Source organism: Podarcis vaucheri, assembly GCF_965113315.1.
Source record: "Podarcis vaucheri genome assembly, chromosome: 3".
NCBI classification, from domain to species: domain Eukaryota; kingdom Metazoa; phylum Chordata; class Lepidosauria; order Squamata; family Lacertidae; genus Podarcis; species Podarcis vaucheri.
In genome coordinates, this window is record NC_138761.1 from 11,302,080 (window position 1) to 11,319,441 (window position 17,362).

The 17,362-nt window shown below is 40.8% G+C and overlaps 1 protein-coding gene and 1 long non-coding RNA gene across 3 annotated transcripts in view; one reads left to right on the top strand and one right to left on the bottom strand.

The window, feature by feature from the left end:
* LOC309529748 overlaps positions 1–17,362 on the bottom strand; it is a 537,650-nt gene that overhangs the window by 130,445 nt on the left and 389,843 nt on the right. Inside the window, exon 2 of the long non-coding RNA XR_014218411.1 lies at positions 1,776–2,038. This is a non-coding gene — a long non-coding RNA (uncharacterized lncRNA). The remainder of the gene's footprint in view (positions 1–1,775; positions 2,039–17,362) is intronic.
* The window catches only part of FANCL (FA complementation group L), a 46,198-nt gene that overhangs the window by 10,117 nt on the left and 18,719 nt on the right, over positions 1–17,362 (top strand). For both annotated transcript variants that reach the window (XM_082217822.1, XM_082217823.1), the window contains 4 exons: positions 2,586–2,646; positions 3,461–3,517; positions 9,514–9,611; positions 11,915–12,011. In XM_082217822.1, coding sequence (XP_082073948.1) covers positions 2,586–2,646; positions 3,461–3,517; positions 9,514–9,611; positions 11,915–12,011 — 313 coding nt within the window. The remainder of the gene's footprint in view (positions 1–2,585; positions 2,647–3,460; positions 3,518–9,513; positions 9,612–11,914; positions 12,012–17,362) is intronic.

Here is a 17,362-nt window from a genome sequence, read left to right on the forward strand (position 1 = left end):
AGTTATTGATAAAACACAAGAACTGCCCTCAGTTTCTTGTTTCAGCACCTAAAGCATGCATTGCATGCTCCGAAACGTGCATTGTTCTTTGAGATTCAAAGGTTGAATGGAATTTGTGCTTCAATTCAATGACTATAATGGGAATAAAAGCTGATAGGAATGGTTGGTTACCCAGGTTATGAGGAAGGTTATGAACCCTTTAAGTGAAGCTGAATGGTCAGTAAACACTGGCTCTGTTTCTCTTTTTTAATTATCCCTTCCTAGATGTTTACAATAAATGAAGTACTCACGCATGTTTATCTTAAAATGCCGGTTTGAGATACAGTACTGAATTCTGTGCAATCAGGCAACTCAAAGCTTATTATATCAGTTAAAGCTGTTGTCCGTGAACCACTTTAAGCATGCATACTTATACCTAAATCTGTTTACATCCATTGAGTGTTATAGGCCTAATCTAGTTTAAGTACATATATACCTGTTTAAAAGTTTTATGGTTCATAGTGAATGATATAACTGAATATCACCAGCACAAATAGTTTCAGTGGAGACAAGAATAAAGCATTTTTGCCCCAGTATTTTTTAAAAACTACTGATTGTGGTTGGCGTAGTATATAATGTGACAAGCAGCCATTTTAAACTTGAATTATAGCCCTTACCAATGAAGCTATTTAATTAGAATAACATGATAATTGATGCACGTTTTCCTGTCCTGAACAGATGTAGTCTTACTGAGGCATGTTATCAGTTCCTTATAGCTACTATAGAAACATCTATGCTTTGTAGTGGTGGGTGGGATCGGGGGAGGAGGTGTGGCATCCAGTAGTGGAAAACACAATTGCACCTTTGAACATGCTTCATGAAGATTGATGTGACATCAGTGCTGATCACATAGGAGCTTTAAGTAAGTATGCTTTCATACTTAATTAGATGTTTTAATTTATTTGTTTGTGTTATTTATTTCATTTCTATGCTGCCTTCATCTGAAAATCACAGGGCAGTTCACAATATAAAAGCACAAAAATGCATACTATAATATAAGACTATGTTTTTTTGCTAAAATAAAATATAGTCCAAAATTGGGGGTCGTCTTATACACAGATGGTGAATGCACAGGGGTTAAAAAAAACACTATGAAAGCTTCTGCCATGGGAGGTATGCGCAGCTCCCTGTAAGCATTGCCGCCTCCTTTCCTCCTTCCCCAGCCGCACGCAGTGCTCTTTCTCATGCGTGCACACACGGGCGCAGGTCTTTGAGCTGCGCCACAAAAAGAGCAAGGTATGGGGTGGCAACTGGAGCCCTGTGGCTGTGCCCAAAACTCTCTGAGGGAAGTGCATCCTGGGCCTGCTCCACCCCTTTGCTTGGCATGTAGCTTCGTTGCCCTGGAGAAAGCCAAGAAAAGCTCAACAGGGTGACCCCCCCCCCCAGCTGAGCAAGTTCTAAATTTCTAAATTTTGGGTTCAAAAAATAAACATGAAAAAATACAGGTACTTCCCTCTAAAGATGAATATTGATTTTCATAAACTGAATGTTTTTTCTTTTCTTTTTTATTGTTCAGGATTTAGAATGACTAACAGCACTTTCAGTTTTATGGAGACTGGTATTCTTCATGTTTTGTTGTAATTATGCTAAGTTTTGCAACCTTGTGATCAGAGAGTCAGAATTGGAAATTACCTCCACCAAGTACAGTGGTACCTCGGGTTAAGATCTTAATTCGTTCTGGAGGTCTGTTCTTAACCTGAAGCACCACTTTAGCTAATGGAGCTTCCTGCTGCCACTGCGATGCCGCTGCACGATTTCTGTTCTCATCCTGAAGCAAAGTTCTTAACCCAAGGTACTATTTCTGGGTTAGCCGAGTCTGTAACCAGAAGCGTATTCAACCTGAAGTGTATGTAACCCGAGGTATCACTGTATGGTATATTTAGGTTAGAGAATCAGGCTTTTTGAAATTACGTTACAATCAGAAATGTGTTTTCCAGTGTACTACTACAGTGGTACCTTGGGTTAAGAACGTAATTCATTCTGGAGGTCTGTTCTTAACCTGAAACTGTTCTTAACCTGAAGTACCACTTTAGCTAACGGGGCCTCCTGATGCCACCGCGCTGCCGCCACACAATTTCTGTTCTCATCCTGAAGCAAAGTTCTTAACCCGAGGTACTATTTCTGGGTTAGTAACCCGAAATACCACTGTACTGAAGCTTAATAGAGGAAAGTGAAGCTTAATAATAAAAAAAGTGTTAGCTAATTGAAAGTTTAAAAATCTGTTACAGTTTGTTATATTTTATACTTCAGTTACCATGCACCTTAATAAAGTGCATTGAAAATAGCATTTCCTATGGGATAATACAGCACTCTGTTTCAGAGAAAATTAGGCATTTTTATAGAGCACATTTGGTAAACATATACATTTGAAATTCATGTATCATGGTAGATGACATAACATACAAGAAACTAAAATTTCTTAAAATAAAGGATATGTTATTGTGTGTGTTATATTTTCCTTTCCGTGTACATAAAACTACCAGAAAGCACTCATTTTAATGTTAGTCTTCTAATTTACTTCATATGGATGATTTTATATTTTGTAGGATACAGTGTAGCTGGTATTTGAAAAAGTTGTTGGATGGATACCAGCAAATTCTAAAACAGGTATGTTTGTGAAACGTGTTGCTGAATTTACTGAATTCCAGTAGCTAGTGATGTTATAAATACTTGAGAAGGCCTGTAGCCTACAACCCATTTGCTTGTAAGTATATATTTAAAGCGACTCTGTTGTCTTCTGTAGAAATGCTTCAAAGTAAATTAATTTTCAGATCACATCAAAAGTGAGTCTGCTTATGACCCTGAGTAGGGGAAGCTGAATCCCACAATGAAGTCTTATGGAGTGCTCTTCCTATTAGATAGGGAGAAGAATTTGCTCCAAGCTTGGTTGACTGATAGTCTATCTCTGAGAGCTCTGGCATTCTGACTTCTGAGGATGATGGGAGGACAATATGGGAACAAAGTCATGGTCATGTAGTCATCTGCTTCACTACAGGTTTTCTACAATAGGAGGAAGGGCTGTAGCTCAGTGGTAGAGCTTCTGCTTTGCATACAGAAGGTCCTAGGCATCTTCTGGTAGGGCTGGAAGAAGACTTCTCTGAAATCTCAGAGAGCCACAGCCAGACAGTACTGAGCTAGGTGGACCAATGGTCTGACTTGGTACAAGGCATGTTTCTATGTTGAGTGAGAGACTTTCTGGAAACCCTTCAGAAGAGATTTGGGGGTTTGTGTGTAGAGATATTTTTCTCGAAATGTTGAAGCCACGGGGTCATTTTTTATTTCTCACTTGCTGCGAAATGGAGTCCTGTCTAGCTTTAATGGTATCACTCATTTGCTTTATGATAAAAAAAACAGGCCAATGCAAGAATATTAGCACAAAGCATTACATGAAATAATTAACAAAAAGGAATGTGTTTTTCAGCGGTTGCAGCACTCTTCGGATCTAGTCAGTTTCATGGTGGAGTTGAAGACTGTTTTGGTGAGGAACTATATTACAGAGGATTAGTGATCCTAATTTGTCTCCTTACTGTTTACTTTTACTTACTTGTATAATAAGCAAGATACCCTATTTGCTAATCTTCCATAACAATTGCAGTTTTTCATATGACCCTTCTGGAATTGTGTTGTATCTGCAATGTAATGGCCAATACTATTGCTTATGTAACCTCTTTTTACAAGTTACTAGTTAGAAACTAGTTACAGATAGGTAGCCGTGTTGGTCTGCCATAGTCAAAATAAAAAAAATTCCTTCCAGTAGCACCTTAAAGACCAACTAAGTTAGTTCTTGGTATGAGCTTTCGTGTGCATGCACACTTCTTCAGATGTGTGCACACTTCTTCAGATGTACAAGTGTATCTGAAGAAGTGTGCATGCACACGAAAGCTCATACCAAGAACTAACTTAGTTGGTCTTTAAGGTGCTACTGGAAGGAATTTTTTTAGTTAGAAACTAGGCTGTGGTTTTCCAAATGCAACTGTTTCAAGTTACTCCTTTTCAAGTGTAGCCTTTTATTAGCCTTGTAATATTTTATGTCATGTTACAAAAACCACGAAGTAAACACATGAGAGGGAGCAGTGAGGATGAGTGTGCTGATTTTATCCCCTTTGTTATTTTTGTTTTTCCACTTTTAAAAATTGATTTGTCATAAAGATATGTACAAACTGACACATAACCATGTAAACAATAGCAGAACCATACATGGAGCATATTCAGTATAAAAATCTAATTACAGCGATGCAGTTACATATACAGTAGCACAAATTTGAGGAAGAGTCTCTAGACCCCAACCACAATGATGAGTGACTCATGGGAGGAATGCTTGTATGACTCTCTCAATTTATATAATTTTTTAAAAAGTGAGAACCAGTCCTCATCAAAATGGACTAATTTGACTTTGCCCTGGACTATTTGTCTATGTCTAAAGCAACACTCAGTTAAAAGCAATGTTCCATGCATTTGCAAACCTCTTCGTTGTTTTCATTACCTTCAAATTTGTGGAAGATGGCTGTTTGAAGAAGAGAGCCTTTTTGATTTGTGGAGACTCATACATTTTGGAACCTTCTAAACACAGAATGGAAAAACAATGACAGAGGAGGCATAGCTAGTGTCAGGGAACTGACATCAGAGGAAAGGGAGGTGGTAGGGCTCCCAGAGGCTGGGAGGGAGTCAGCAGCTAAAGCAGGGACCAGCAGGGGGAGCGAGGGGTCTCTGGAGGAGGATCTCAGGAATGCTGAGAGAGACGCAGCAGCCAAGGCAGGAACTAGCAGGGGAGAGGGAGGGGTGAGAGACACGTCCAGCGAAAACAGCGGGGAGGTGTCAGAAGCAACCATAGGGAGACCCATGCTTCGCCGGAAGCTGCCACGTCGTGAGTCCAGGAGACGCGTTTCCGTTAAGGAGCTTCTTTGCTGGAAGCGCTTCCGCAGGCAGCCACTGTCAGACTCTACGAGTGACTAGAGCAGACATGTCTGAGGAGCTCTGTCACACACAGAGGTTTGTGGAGCCGCACAAACTCTGAGGGAGCACAATTTTAAGCACAAGCAGCTAATCATCCCCTTACAGCTAGTGTGCCCCATTGTGCCCCTCGTGTTTATTTCTTGGATTGGTAACCCCTGCATAGAGCTTGTTTGAACAGGCTGAATATCTTTCAGACTAGAAGGGAGGAAAACGGTTACCTCTTAACTTCATTTCTGGCCATAAAGGAGGAATATGAGGCAATGTGCATCCATTAATTTACCTGCCTATTTAGGTTCTTGGGTATGTCATGTGTAGCACAGTATTACTAGTGTTAGAATATCTCTTTATTGCCTATATATCCATCATAAAGGTGATTCCAGAGCTAAAAAATGAGAGGCATGCTTTATTTTGTTCTGATTTTACCATGGCCATGGTTTCTGATTTATACCTTGCCAAGCAGAAATGGAATAGGAACCGACCATTGCAAGGTGAATCCAGTTGCAACTTCAAAAGAACCACAGTTTCATTCCTGTGAAAATGTTAAATTTCAGAACCTGGGGATTTGGATATTTTGGAGAAACCCTGAGCTATTTTCAGCTGGATCTAAAGAGGCTCTCTATGACACTGGTGTTTTGTTTTTTTTTAAGTACAATTGAGAGTACATACACACTTTGTTTAAACTTGCTTTTCTTTAAATATTTTTCCTGTTTGCTGATAATGTTTAGTGCTGAGGACTTTTTTTAACTATATTTTTTAGCACAGTGAATGTGCAGCAGTTATACACTTGTTGCAGAAGATCCAGATTCTTCTTGAGTAGCATATCATATTTTTCCAGCACTCAGGCAACAATATTTTGTTGCAGGTTAAATGATACGCTTTTGTGCATTTCTTCTGCAAATGCTGTGCGAAATGATACTGCTACATGAGGGCACCTCTTGGATAGTGCTTCTGACTGTCTATTGATGAGCAGCATAATTCCCTTCATATCTTCACTATTTTATGACTTCTTATAATTTCTTTTAGAGGTTGATTGCTCTCTCATTGTGCCACTCAAGTGCGTACGTGCCCATGTAACCCTTTTAAGAAGAAAACTGCAGACTCCAGCAAGGATTTCATGTTTTCTTTCCCTCTCCCGGCAAAAATTCTACCATTTCATGATTTTTCTTCTTCTCTTTTTTACCCTAAGAGTGTGTCCTCCCCTTCCTGAGCTCTGGAGCACACAGATCTTTTTTATTTTTCTGTTTCAAAAGACAAAAACCACAGCTAACCCATGCAGCAAGGCTATCATTTGCAATCCATTTGGTGTGGACAGTTTGTTGTTCTGCTGCCAGTAGATTGTGGCAAGGTGAAAGGCTGAGATTTATCACCTGATAAGCTCTTAGAGGACGCGGGTGGCGCTGTGGGCTAAAGCCTCAACGCCTAGGGCTTGCCGATCGAAAGGTCGGCGGTTCGAATCCCCGCGGCGGGGTGCGCTCCCGCTGTTCGGTCCCAGCGCCTGCCCACCTAGCAGTTCGAAAGCACCTCCGGGTGCAAGTAGATAAATAGGTACCGCTTACCAGCGGGAAGGTAAACGGCGTTCCGTGTGCGGCTCTGGCTCGCCAGAGCAGCGATGTCACGCTGGCCACGTGACCCGGAAGTGTCCCCGGACAGCGCTGGCCCCCGGCCAATAAATGTGAGATGGGCGCACAAACCCCACAGTCTGTCAAGACTGGCCCGTTCGGGCAGGGGTACCTTTACCTTTACCTTTAAGCTCTTAGAACTTGTAGTTGGAAATAAAGTTGGAAACTGTCATGATGTTTCTATCATACTACTCTTCATTTTTTTAGGATGCCTCATATTAAACTTTTTGATAGCTCTGAGCTTCATTTTCTGAATCATACTGGAGTATATTTCCAGAAGGAACTTGGTCAGTGGTTGTGATTTTTTTAATAGGTAGTTCCACTAGACATAGGTTTTATGTATCCCTTTCTCTTCACGGTGTCCTTCTAGCCAGAGTGTTTGAGTGTTCCCATTTTTTAAAAATCTCTGAAGCATGCTTCAAATTTGTATTCATATATGCATTGACAATGCCTGATTAAAAATGTGGAGAGATTTCTACCAGAGGGTTCAAAAGCAGTTTAATGGACCCAACCTTTATTAGTATGAGGACCCCCTTTTAACCTCAAAAAAATAAAAAAATGAAAATGCAAACCCCGTCATTCCAATTGTTGCAATTTTAGGCTTCATTAATTGAGAAAATACATAATGACAAAAAAACTATTATGAATTTAATATGGTATAAAATTAATGTAGATCTACGCAGAAGACAGCACACACTGTGCTGTCAAATGAGCAATTATGATATGGTGCTACCTTGTACATGTCTACTCAGAAGCAAGTCACAGTGAGTTCAATTGGACTTACTCCAAAGTGTACAGAACTGAAGCCTCAATGCCCAGACTTTCCTTTAATTACTGTTAAGGCACACATCACTTCTTTCTTGTTAAAAGGAGAAAGGATATGCTATCTTGGTTCTTCCCTTTTCCTTTGATTAAGAAATGAGACAGAGAAGATTGTCATTCTCCAACTCCTCCCATGCTTTTCTTTCCTTAGTTCCCATCTCTGTTTTCACTCCTTGAATGCTTTGAATCTGGCCATTTTTATGTGCAGTGGTACCTTGGTTCCCAAACGGCTTAGTTGTCGAACAAATCGGCTCCCGAACGCCGCAAACCCGGAAGTAATTGTTCCGGTTTGCGAACGTTTTTCGGAAGCCAAATGTCCAACTCAGCTTCTGTGGCTTCCGATTGAGTGCAGGAAACTCCTGCAGCCAATCAGAAGCCACACCTTGGTTTTTGAACGGTTTCGGGAGTCGAACAGAGTCCCAGAATGGATTAAGTTTGAGAACCAAGGTACCGCTGTATAGGGAATAATTTGTAAACTTCAGAAGACAAAAACTGTGTCCTGGTCCCAACCACATGTTTTGTGGAAACAGAAGGCACAACGAATGAGCAGAAGAGAGCAAATTGGGTAGTAACAAAATTTGGGTGAGAAGAAAGAAACGGGGTTCCTAGACTTTGGGTGCACAGAGTACAAGAGTTATTGGGAGAAAAAGGCGAGGCTGATGGGGTAAAATAGTTTTATTCTGGAGAGGCTGTTCAAGCAGAGTCTGTTCCTCAGTGCTCCTGGAGCAAGCCCTGTGGGAGTTGTGGTGTCAGCTACTACTACGGGTCTCTCCTCCGTGAGGTGCTTGGAATCCACTCCTGGCATACCTGAGCAACCAGGCTAAGCCATGAGCTGAGCACCGGAGAAGCAGGAAGGGACGAGTTCTGTGGTGCTGACAAGGCCCTGCCAGCAAGGCTTGAGGTGTAGAGGAATCAAACTCTAGCAAGTAAGTGTCCATAGCCTTCACACACTTACCTCAATGTAAGTTCCATCGAATACACCGAAACCTCTGAGTAAATGTGCATAAGATTGCATCCATAAGCCTTGCTGAAAACAAGGAAACTCATTTTAATTATGAGTGTCTTTTGAATAGACATATAGATTTGCATTGTTAGCCATGACTAACCTTAGCTGGATTGGGATTCATCTGAATGTATACAATCAATATATATATATATATATATATATATATGCTTTCGTAGATTTTCACGGGTATAGGAATGCAGGTTTTGGTGTCTTCGGGTGTCTTCCCGTGTAAGAGTCGGGGTGTCTGTGCGACGTTTCGACGAGGTCTCACTCGTCATCTTCAGGCTGGTGCTTTCGGCTTCTTGTTACTGGAACAGAGCAGAGTCTGGTGTTTGAGTTCCTATAAATACTGTTGAGGGGTGTGGTGTATAGCCTCCAACGTTCTGGGCAGAGAGGAAGTTCCTAGATTAGTGTGCCTTTTCTTCTTTTGTTCCTTAATTACTTGAGGGATATCTTGGGTGATTTCATGAGTGATATTCTGAATACCACTGGGTGGGTCATTAAGTGTAGATTAGTTGCTAAAGCTTTCGTGTCTTGACCTCTTGAGCTTGTGAAGAGTTTTTCTGAGAAGATGGCTGTGCTGCATTTAGTTGTGCTTTGGCTTGGCTTCGTGTATAGGGGCGAGCTGTGGTTTTGTGCCTTGTGCTTTAGCAACTAATCTACACTTAATGACCCACCCAGTGGTATTCAGAATATCACTCATGAAATCACCCAAGATATCCCTCAAGTAATTAAGGAACAAAAGAAGAAAAGGCACACTAATCTAGGAACTTCCTCTCTGCCCAGAACGTTGGAGGCTATACACCACACCCCTCAACAGTATTTATAGGAACTCAAACACCAGACTCTGCTCTGTTCCAGTAACAAGAAGCCGAAAGCACCAGCCTGAAGATGACGAGTGAGACCTCGTCGAAACGTCGCACAGACACCCCGACTCTTACACGGGAAGACACCCGAAGACACCAAAACCTGCATATATATATATATATATATATATATATATATATATATATATATATATTTCTAAGTTGTTTAACACTTGACAAACGTATAAGATGCTATCTTTTTCAACAGGAAGTTGCTTTGAGAAACACACAAGAAGTTCATGCGCCTCCATCTCCATACTATTACTCTGGTGTCATCGGAGATATAGAAACTTTGGGATGGAATAAGTATGCCATGTTTAATAATTGTGATCTTGAATAAACTGTCTAGTAAATTTAACATGCTTGTTCCTGAAGAAATAGTATTTTCAGGTTTCACTAATGGGTTATTATAAGTGTTTAAATAGCTTTTGTTATTATAACTAGCCTTTAATTAAGTTCTTAACATAGATTTTTTAAAAGGTCTTAAGAAGAACCTACAGGTCAAATCTTGTTTCCAATTGAAAGTCTCTTCCACAGAGTTTATGTAGTATGTAATTGGGATTCCCCTCAGGGCAATTAGGGTAACTGGTCTTTGACTCCATTCTTTTTTTTTTTGCTGGTTTCCTTAAAAAGAAAAAAAAGAAAAGAAGAAGAAAGGACAAATTGAGAAAGTCAGAGCTTTACTCTTACTTTCCCTCTTCCCTGATTAATATAGGGTAGACAGGAAGGGGGTCTTCCAGAATAACAGATGCAAAACGCTATCCTAGTTACACAGGAGTACTCATTTCATTCTTGGAGGAGGTACATCATGCTGTGCCCTGATAGCAGCTACAAGGCTTTATCTTCCTACCTGTATCAATTGGCTGAGGAAGAGTGGCAACCTCCAAAGCAGCTGTGTGGAACCAAAAAGGTAGTGAGTGGGTAGCAAAATGCACATAGGAGAAAGCAAGGGGTAACCTCTGGAGCTCCAAATCCATCTGTACAAGTAACATTTCTTAATGCCCTCCCATGGACAGAAATCACTTGTCTCAAACCTGGCTGACATAGAGAAAAAGAACTCATGGTACAGAGCCCCCACAGAATCCCACTCTGCACACACCCCTCTTCATTTGCTATTGCAGAGATCTACACCTTGACTCCTTATCCGGAACCATGGGGTAATAGTTATGTATTGCATATAGAAGGACTCTGTGGGTTGTATTCAACTAACTTACTTGGAGTCAGATTAATGGACCTATGTTAGTCAGTTTACGCAGAATACAATTTCCTTTATTACAACCCTACGAATGGGGAAGGAGGAAGTGGTGGACACTGCTTCTGCTAGGGTTGCCACATGTCTGGAATTTCCCAGATATACCTGGAATACTGCAGTCGGAAGCAGTGTCCGGGCGTAAATTGGCAAAAGGTCCAGGAAAATCCGGGCATATGGCAACCCATGCCGGCAGTACCGTTTTTGCCAATTTTCCTTAAAAATAGCTCAAAAGTGTCTTTATTTTGCTCTTTTGCCAAAAAAAAGCTTAACAACATAAAACCATGGTGATAATTATGCAGTGGAAAGGGCCATAGCTTGTAAGAGCATCTGCTTTGCATGCAGAAAATATAAGGTTCAGTCCCTGGTATTTCCAGGTCAAGCTGGGAGACAGCCCTATTTCAAACCCAGAGAGCTATTGCCAGCCGTAGACAATACTGAGTTAGATGGCCCAAGGTTATGACTTGATATAAATATGGCAGCTTCCTATGTTCCTAACATTAACAGTAACTTGGAACACAGCTGAAAGCAAAGCTTCTTCTTGCACCCAGTTCTGTTTGCATTTCTGTTTCGTCTGACTCTTTTACAGTGGAACTTCTGTATGCATAATCTGTAGTGTGACTCAAATCTTCTGCTACTTGTTATCCATTGAAATTTCACATAATCTAAAAGTGGTCTTCTTGCCACAATGCAAGATAATGCTTTAACAAAGATTACTAATCGTATATAAATTGCTGTGCTGAATTTCCTACTGTACCTGTATTTATAATTTGTTGACCGGAACAGGACAGTCCGAGCATGTAACATCGATCGTGGCCTGACTGCTAGGTGATGGATGAGCATTTATATTATGTTTTATTATGTGTTTTGTATTTTAAATATTGAATAACTTTATTGTAATATTTTGTAAGTCTGAGACATTTTGTAAAAAAAATGATTAAAAAATATAACATATATTAAATAATAATAATTATAATGAAAAAGTTCATTGAAGAAGGAAATCCAAGCACAAAAGTCTTCTACTTTAGGAAACTGCAAAAATGGATCAAATAGTTGACAGGAAGTTTAATGTGTAGATAAGTGGAGGCTGACAAGAACATGCTGTGTGTGCCAAAGGTTCCAGTGATGGAAAACTGAAACATAGTGCTCACTGACCACAGCGTGAGCCCTGACACACAATGTAAATAACTCAGAGATATATGACTGCATTAAGCAGCTGGCTGGTGTATTTCAGTGATAAATCTGCAACAGTAGAAATGGCTGTCATACAGATTATTTCTGATTAATATATTTGTAGCAGACTAATAGGGGTAAGGCATAAATGAAATTACACCAGAACTTGTTTCTGTTCTTCTTCCAGGGTTGTTTTTGTAGATCCTGGTTTTAGTACCATCAGGTTAAAAGCAGAAGATTCCTGTGGCCGGGAACATCTAATAACATTGAAATTAAATCCAAAGGTGAATGAATGTTTTTATGGTTTTGGGAATGGGAAAGTACATTTCTATGACTTGTGCCTCAGATATATTTTTAGTAGTTGATCTGTTGAGTAATATTAAAATTGATATAACGTATTTTTCACTCCATAACACGCACTTTTTTCTTCCTAGAAAGTAAGGGGAAATGTCTGTGCGTGTTATGGAGCGAGTGCCTACGGATGGCGGGGGGATCTGCTGCAGTCGTGAGCAGAGGATGCATGGTTCCCCTTCCTTCCCTCCTCTGTCGCTCGCTTTGAAGCAGCCAAGCGGGAGAGGAGCCGCTTACACAGGTGTAAGCGGCTCCTGTCCAGTTGGCTCCTTTAAAGCAACCGTGCTCTCTGTCCCTCTCTCCTCCCCACTCAGCTCGCTAAATAGCAGCAAAGTTTTTCAGCGAGCCAAGCCGGGGAGGAGGGAGAGAAGCAGAGCCTGCTTGTTTTAAAGGAGCAAAGCAGGAGAGGAGAGGAGCCTTCTCCCCTTATACCCCTCTTCTGCATCATTAGCAGCATCCTTCTCCACACACCCCACACGTGCTCCTTGTCCCTTGAGTGCTTTTCCTTCCCTCCCCACTTAAAACATGGTTACAAAGCACGGATCCACATGGATCCTCAGGATTTTTGCACTGGGTCACCCCAAATTCACCATCAGATCACATTGCATGTCCATGGCTACAGCCTGCACCAAAAAACACACACGCACCCACTGTTTCATGGGACCGCAATGGCGCAAAAACGTGGTTACAAAGCATGGATCCACATGGATCCTCGGGATTTTTGCATTGGGCTACTCCAAACTCACCGTCAGATCACATGTCTGTGGCCAAAGCATGAACCACAAAAATCATACATCCACTGTTTCATTTAGAATATTTTTTTTCTTGTTTTTCCTCCTCTAAAAACTATGTGCGTGTTATGGTCAGGTGCGTGTTATAGAGCGAAAAATACGGTATGTTTTAGCTAATTTTAGAATGGTCAATTAAAGACAGGTAGCTTTGTGATGTGCAGTGGTACCTCAAGTTAAGTACTTAATTCGTTCCGGAGGTCTGTACTTAACCTGAAACTGTTCTTAACCTGAAGCACCACTTTAGCTAATGGGGCCTCCTGCTGCCACCGTGCCGCCAGAGCATGATTTCTGTTCTCATCCTGAAGCCAAGTTCTTAACCCGAGGGTTAGCAGAGTCTGTAACCTGAAGCGTATGTAACCTGAAGCGTATGTAACCCGAGGTACCACTGTAATTGCAACCTGTAGAAGTTTCTGATAGAAAGTAACTATCCAAAGTAAAAATTCCACATCAGTGATTTTGCCAGTAGAAACTATTTAATATCCTTTTGGCTTGGTGTGGGCTTTAAATGTATCCATTTCACTTCATCATAGGTCAGTTTTGAAGCTCTATAAGAATAATGGGCTTTGTATTAGCCGAATGTTTTCCTAGTTGAGTTTTATCTACCTAGAAGTGGCCTTCCCTTGAACAAGAAACAACTCCCTGCATATGGATTGTTGTTGTTGTTTAGTCGTTTAGTTGTGTCCGACTCTTCGTGACCCCATGGACCAGAGCACGCCAGGCACTCCTGTCTTCCACTTCCTCCCGCAGTTTGGTCAGACTCATGCTGGTAGCTTCGAGAACACCGTCCAACCATCTCGTCCTCTGTCGTCCCCTTCTCCTTGTGCCCTCCATCTTTCCCAACATCAGGGTCCTTTTCCAGGGAGTCTTCTCTTCTCATGAGGTGGCCAAAGTATTGGAGCCTCAGCTTCAGGATCTGTCCTTCCAGTGAGCACTCAGGGCTGATTTCCTTAAGAATGGATACGTTTGATCTTCTTGCAGTCCATGGGACTCTCAAGAGTCTCCTCCAGCACCATAATTCAAAAGCATCAATTCTTTGGCGATCAGCCTGCATATGGATTACTTGGCCACAATTGTGGCTCCCTGGCATGTGTGTGGAGTACAGGTTACAGATTCCCCCCACTCCTCTGTAAGATGGTTTGGAAAGAGAGAGGTCTAAATGACTCCTACGAAGCGCTCTTCTGTAGCTGGCTCTGGCATGTGGTTATTTGTTTGCTTTTCATTTAAAACATTTCTGTGCTATTCTTTAGTTAACAAAACTCCCGCAGTGGTTTGCAACAGTCATAACAATATCAGATAAAAGAATATAAATTAACAATGGCAGAATATTTTTTTAAAACACACACACACAGGTAAAAAAACAGCAGCTGCCAGTAAACATAATCAGATTAAAACCTGCTTGCATGCTGAAAAGACTGGGTAAATGAATGTATTTGCTTGCTATTACTGAAGAGCTCAGCCTTACTGTTTGTTGTACTATGTATGCCATAACAAATCTCCATGTTGTCCATAGAAGGCATATCAAGAAGATGCTTGAGACAACAATGGCAAGGTTGAACTTGTGGTACTTTATCAGCATATACACTATTCATCTTGTTTTTTAATTTATTTTGTTAGAAAAGACAAGAGAGACAATGCCTGTTGTCTGCACTAGAAGGGACTCTTCACCAGCTATGCTTAGTAGCATGAGACTTCTTTAAAATGCAAATATCTGTTATTTTCCGTGACTCAATCAAGTTATCCTCTAGGAGGGCACTAGGGCTCTTCTACCTCTACCAACTTTTAACTTTAATCTCAAAGTTTCTGGTTCAATTTAAATATCACCTGCATAATTGACTTCTTATTTCTGCAGCAACCTGTATGTCAGTATTTCCCTTTTGTAACAAATTTTATACTCTTAATGAGACGCTATTTGTGTTCCTCCTGTTACCGGAAAAATCCGAGGGCTCCCTTGGACAAAATAAAGACACCAACCAGGATAACTTGGAGCAAAACAGCAGCCTGTAGGCTTGGCCTTTATTGAACTGTTGCAACAGGGTGTTCCCCTCACTTGCAGGAGAGAGGAAAGACCCAGAAAGATGTTGTGCAAGACCTTATAAAAACTTTTGAAATTCCCATCCTCTAGGTCAAGCCCACCCCCAGAAACATCGTGCATACATTACAGAAAGGAGGGGTTGAGGGAGGAGTTGTGGTGGTAACCTGAGTGTCCTGTCAACTGGCTGGTTCCTCCTTTCCCCCTCCCCATGAGTCACTTCCAGGAGACAAAGGGGAGTTGGCAGTGTCCTGCCCCCAGAGGGAAGATCTGATCATTGTCCTTTGTTTCAGTCCATGCTGAATCCACTCCCATATGCAAGTTCTTTGTGATCTTGATGGTCCATCAGGGTTGGCATAGCAACTGGGCAGGGCTCCTGTGGATGTGCTGGGATGGTGAAGGGATTATGGCTGACCAGAACCAAGCCACCCCCCTCTGATAGTCCTTGTCATATGGAGTAAAATAAAAATGGAACAGTGCAAATCTGATGTATGGTTGATTTTTCTATGAATTTATAACAGAAGTGTGGCATATGTAGTGTGTGAGTGTGTGAAGTTTGTACAGACTGAATGATTGGGGTGGGGGGTTCCCGCTACACTCCCATATATGTGAACACTAATACGTAGGTTAGGTCACATGATTACACTCACCTCAAATTGGTAAAAGTAAACCCCTCCAGGGAGGGCATTCCACATGTGTGGTGCCAGTACTTAAAAGGCCATTTCTCCAGTCACCACCTCCCTCATGTTTAGACAGTGGGAGGATTTGGAGAAGAGTCTCTGATTTTTACCTTAATAATTGAGCAGGCTTATGTGAGAGAATATGATCCTGTAAATAGATCTTGGTAGGTTCAGGGCAACGGTAGGATTGTCATCTGGGTCTGGTGGAGTTAGACCTGTTGCACCTTCAATTTAATCTGGTGACTCCAGTACTCTGAGCCCAGTCTCTTTTTCATTTTACAACTCTCACTTTAAATCTTTAAATCAAAATTCTGATTTCTTTAAGTTTAATGAGAGCTTACAGGGTGAAATTCTAAAGCCTTCACTGCATCAGTTAAAATGTTCCTTGCACAAAATAGCGGTCCCATTAAGTTAGATTCATGCAGAAGCCAAGAGTGTTGCAAATTCAAATTATTTTGCACTAATTCTTCATAGCTTTGTTTTATCTAAAGTGAGTATGTTGTTGGAAGAGGAAGTAACAATTTTAGTTTTACTGTGCAGTGACCAGATTATGCAAGTTGCCAGTTGTACCTAGTGGTCATCAATCAACTCTGTTTCACAAGATTATAGTGATGAAAGGATCAATTGTGTTTGTCCTTTTTAAAAATGTGTCTGGCATTTAAACTTGCCAAGGGAGAAAATTAATATATAAAACGTGTGCTTGGTGACACAGGGATTTGATTTCTGGTAATATATGTAATAAATACACTATGCAATGATGCTCATTCATGTTATTTTTTATTTAAAGAATGTCAAGCAGAAAATGTTTGGGCATAGTCCACCAAAACTAAATTTATTTAAATCCCATTTTTTCAAAGTATATATTAAATTCTGCCATTGCAATCAATATGACGTATGGTACTGAAAAGTGCTCAGCTTTGGCTGGATCTTGCCTGATAGTATTCTAAAAGCTATGCAGGGGTTCTGCATTTTTGAAGAGCTGTTCTAATATTCCTACATACAATGCTTTTTCTTAATAGGTGTTAGAAGGTTCTTAGTGTAGATGTGATACTACCAATCTAATCATGATGGGGAGAGTACTACAGGCTTATTTTCTCTCTCCTTCCTGTTCCTGTCTCTGTGAATTCTACTCTCTTCCATTCTTGAAGGAGGTTTATAAAATATGCATGGTGGAAAGAATATGGATAGAATTTTCTCCCCTTTCTTTTCTATAGTACTAGAAGTCTGTTTATATATACAATGAAATGGATAGACAGAAAAATCAAGAAAGCACTTCTTCTCATAACACATAATTAATTTATAGAATTTGCTCCCGCAAGATGTAATGATGGGCATTGGCTTAGATAGCTCTAAGTGGGGACTGAACATATTAATGAAGGATAAGATTATCAGTAGCTATTAGTCATGATGGCTAGGTGAAACCTCTCTGTTCAGAGGTAGTATATCGCTGAATATCAAGCTACTGGGAGCAATAGTAGGAAACGCCTCCTGGCCCGTTTGTGTGCTTCCTGGAATCCTCTTGTTGAGCATTGGAAGTAGATTGTAGGATTAGATGGACCATCGGTCTAATCCAGTAAGAGCTCCATTTATGTATTTATGTTCACCCCATTCTCTAGTTTATGTTAGCAAATGCTAACCAAAGGCCTAAATCTCTGTGGAATGATAATCCTTTATCTGGGTTGCACGGCACCAGATTTTATGAGAGTGGTGAAGTGATTGAATGTTCCTCCACACGATAACATTTCCTGCACATGGAAGAGAAGATGGAACCCTTCTCCCTAACA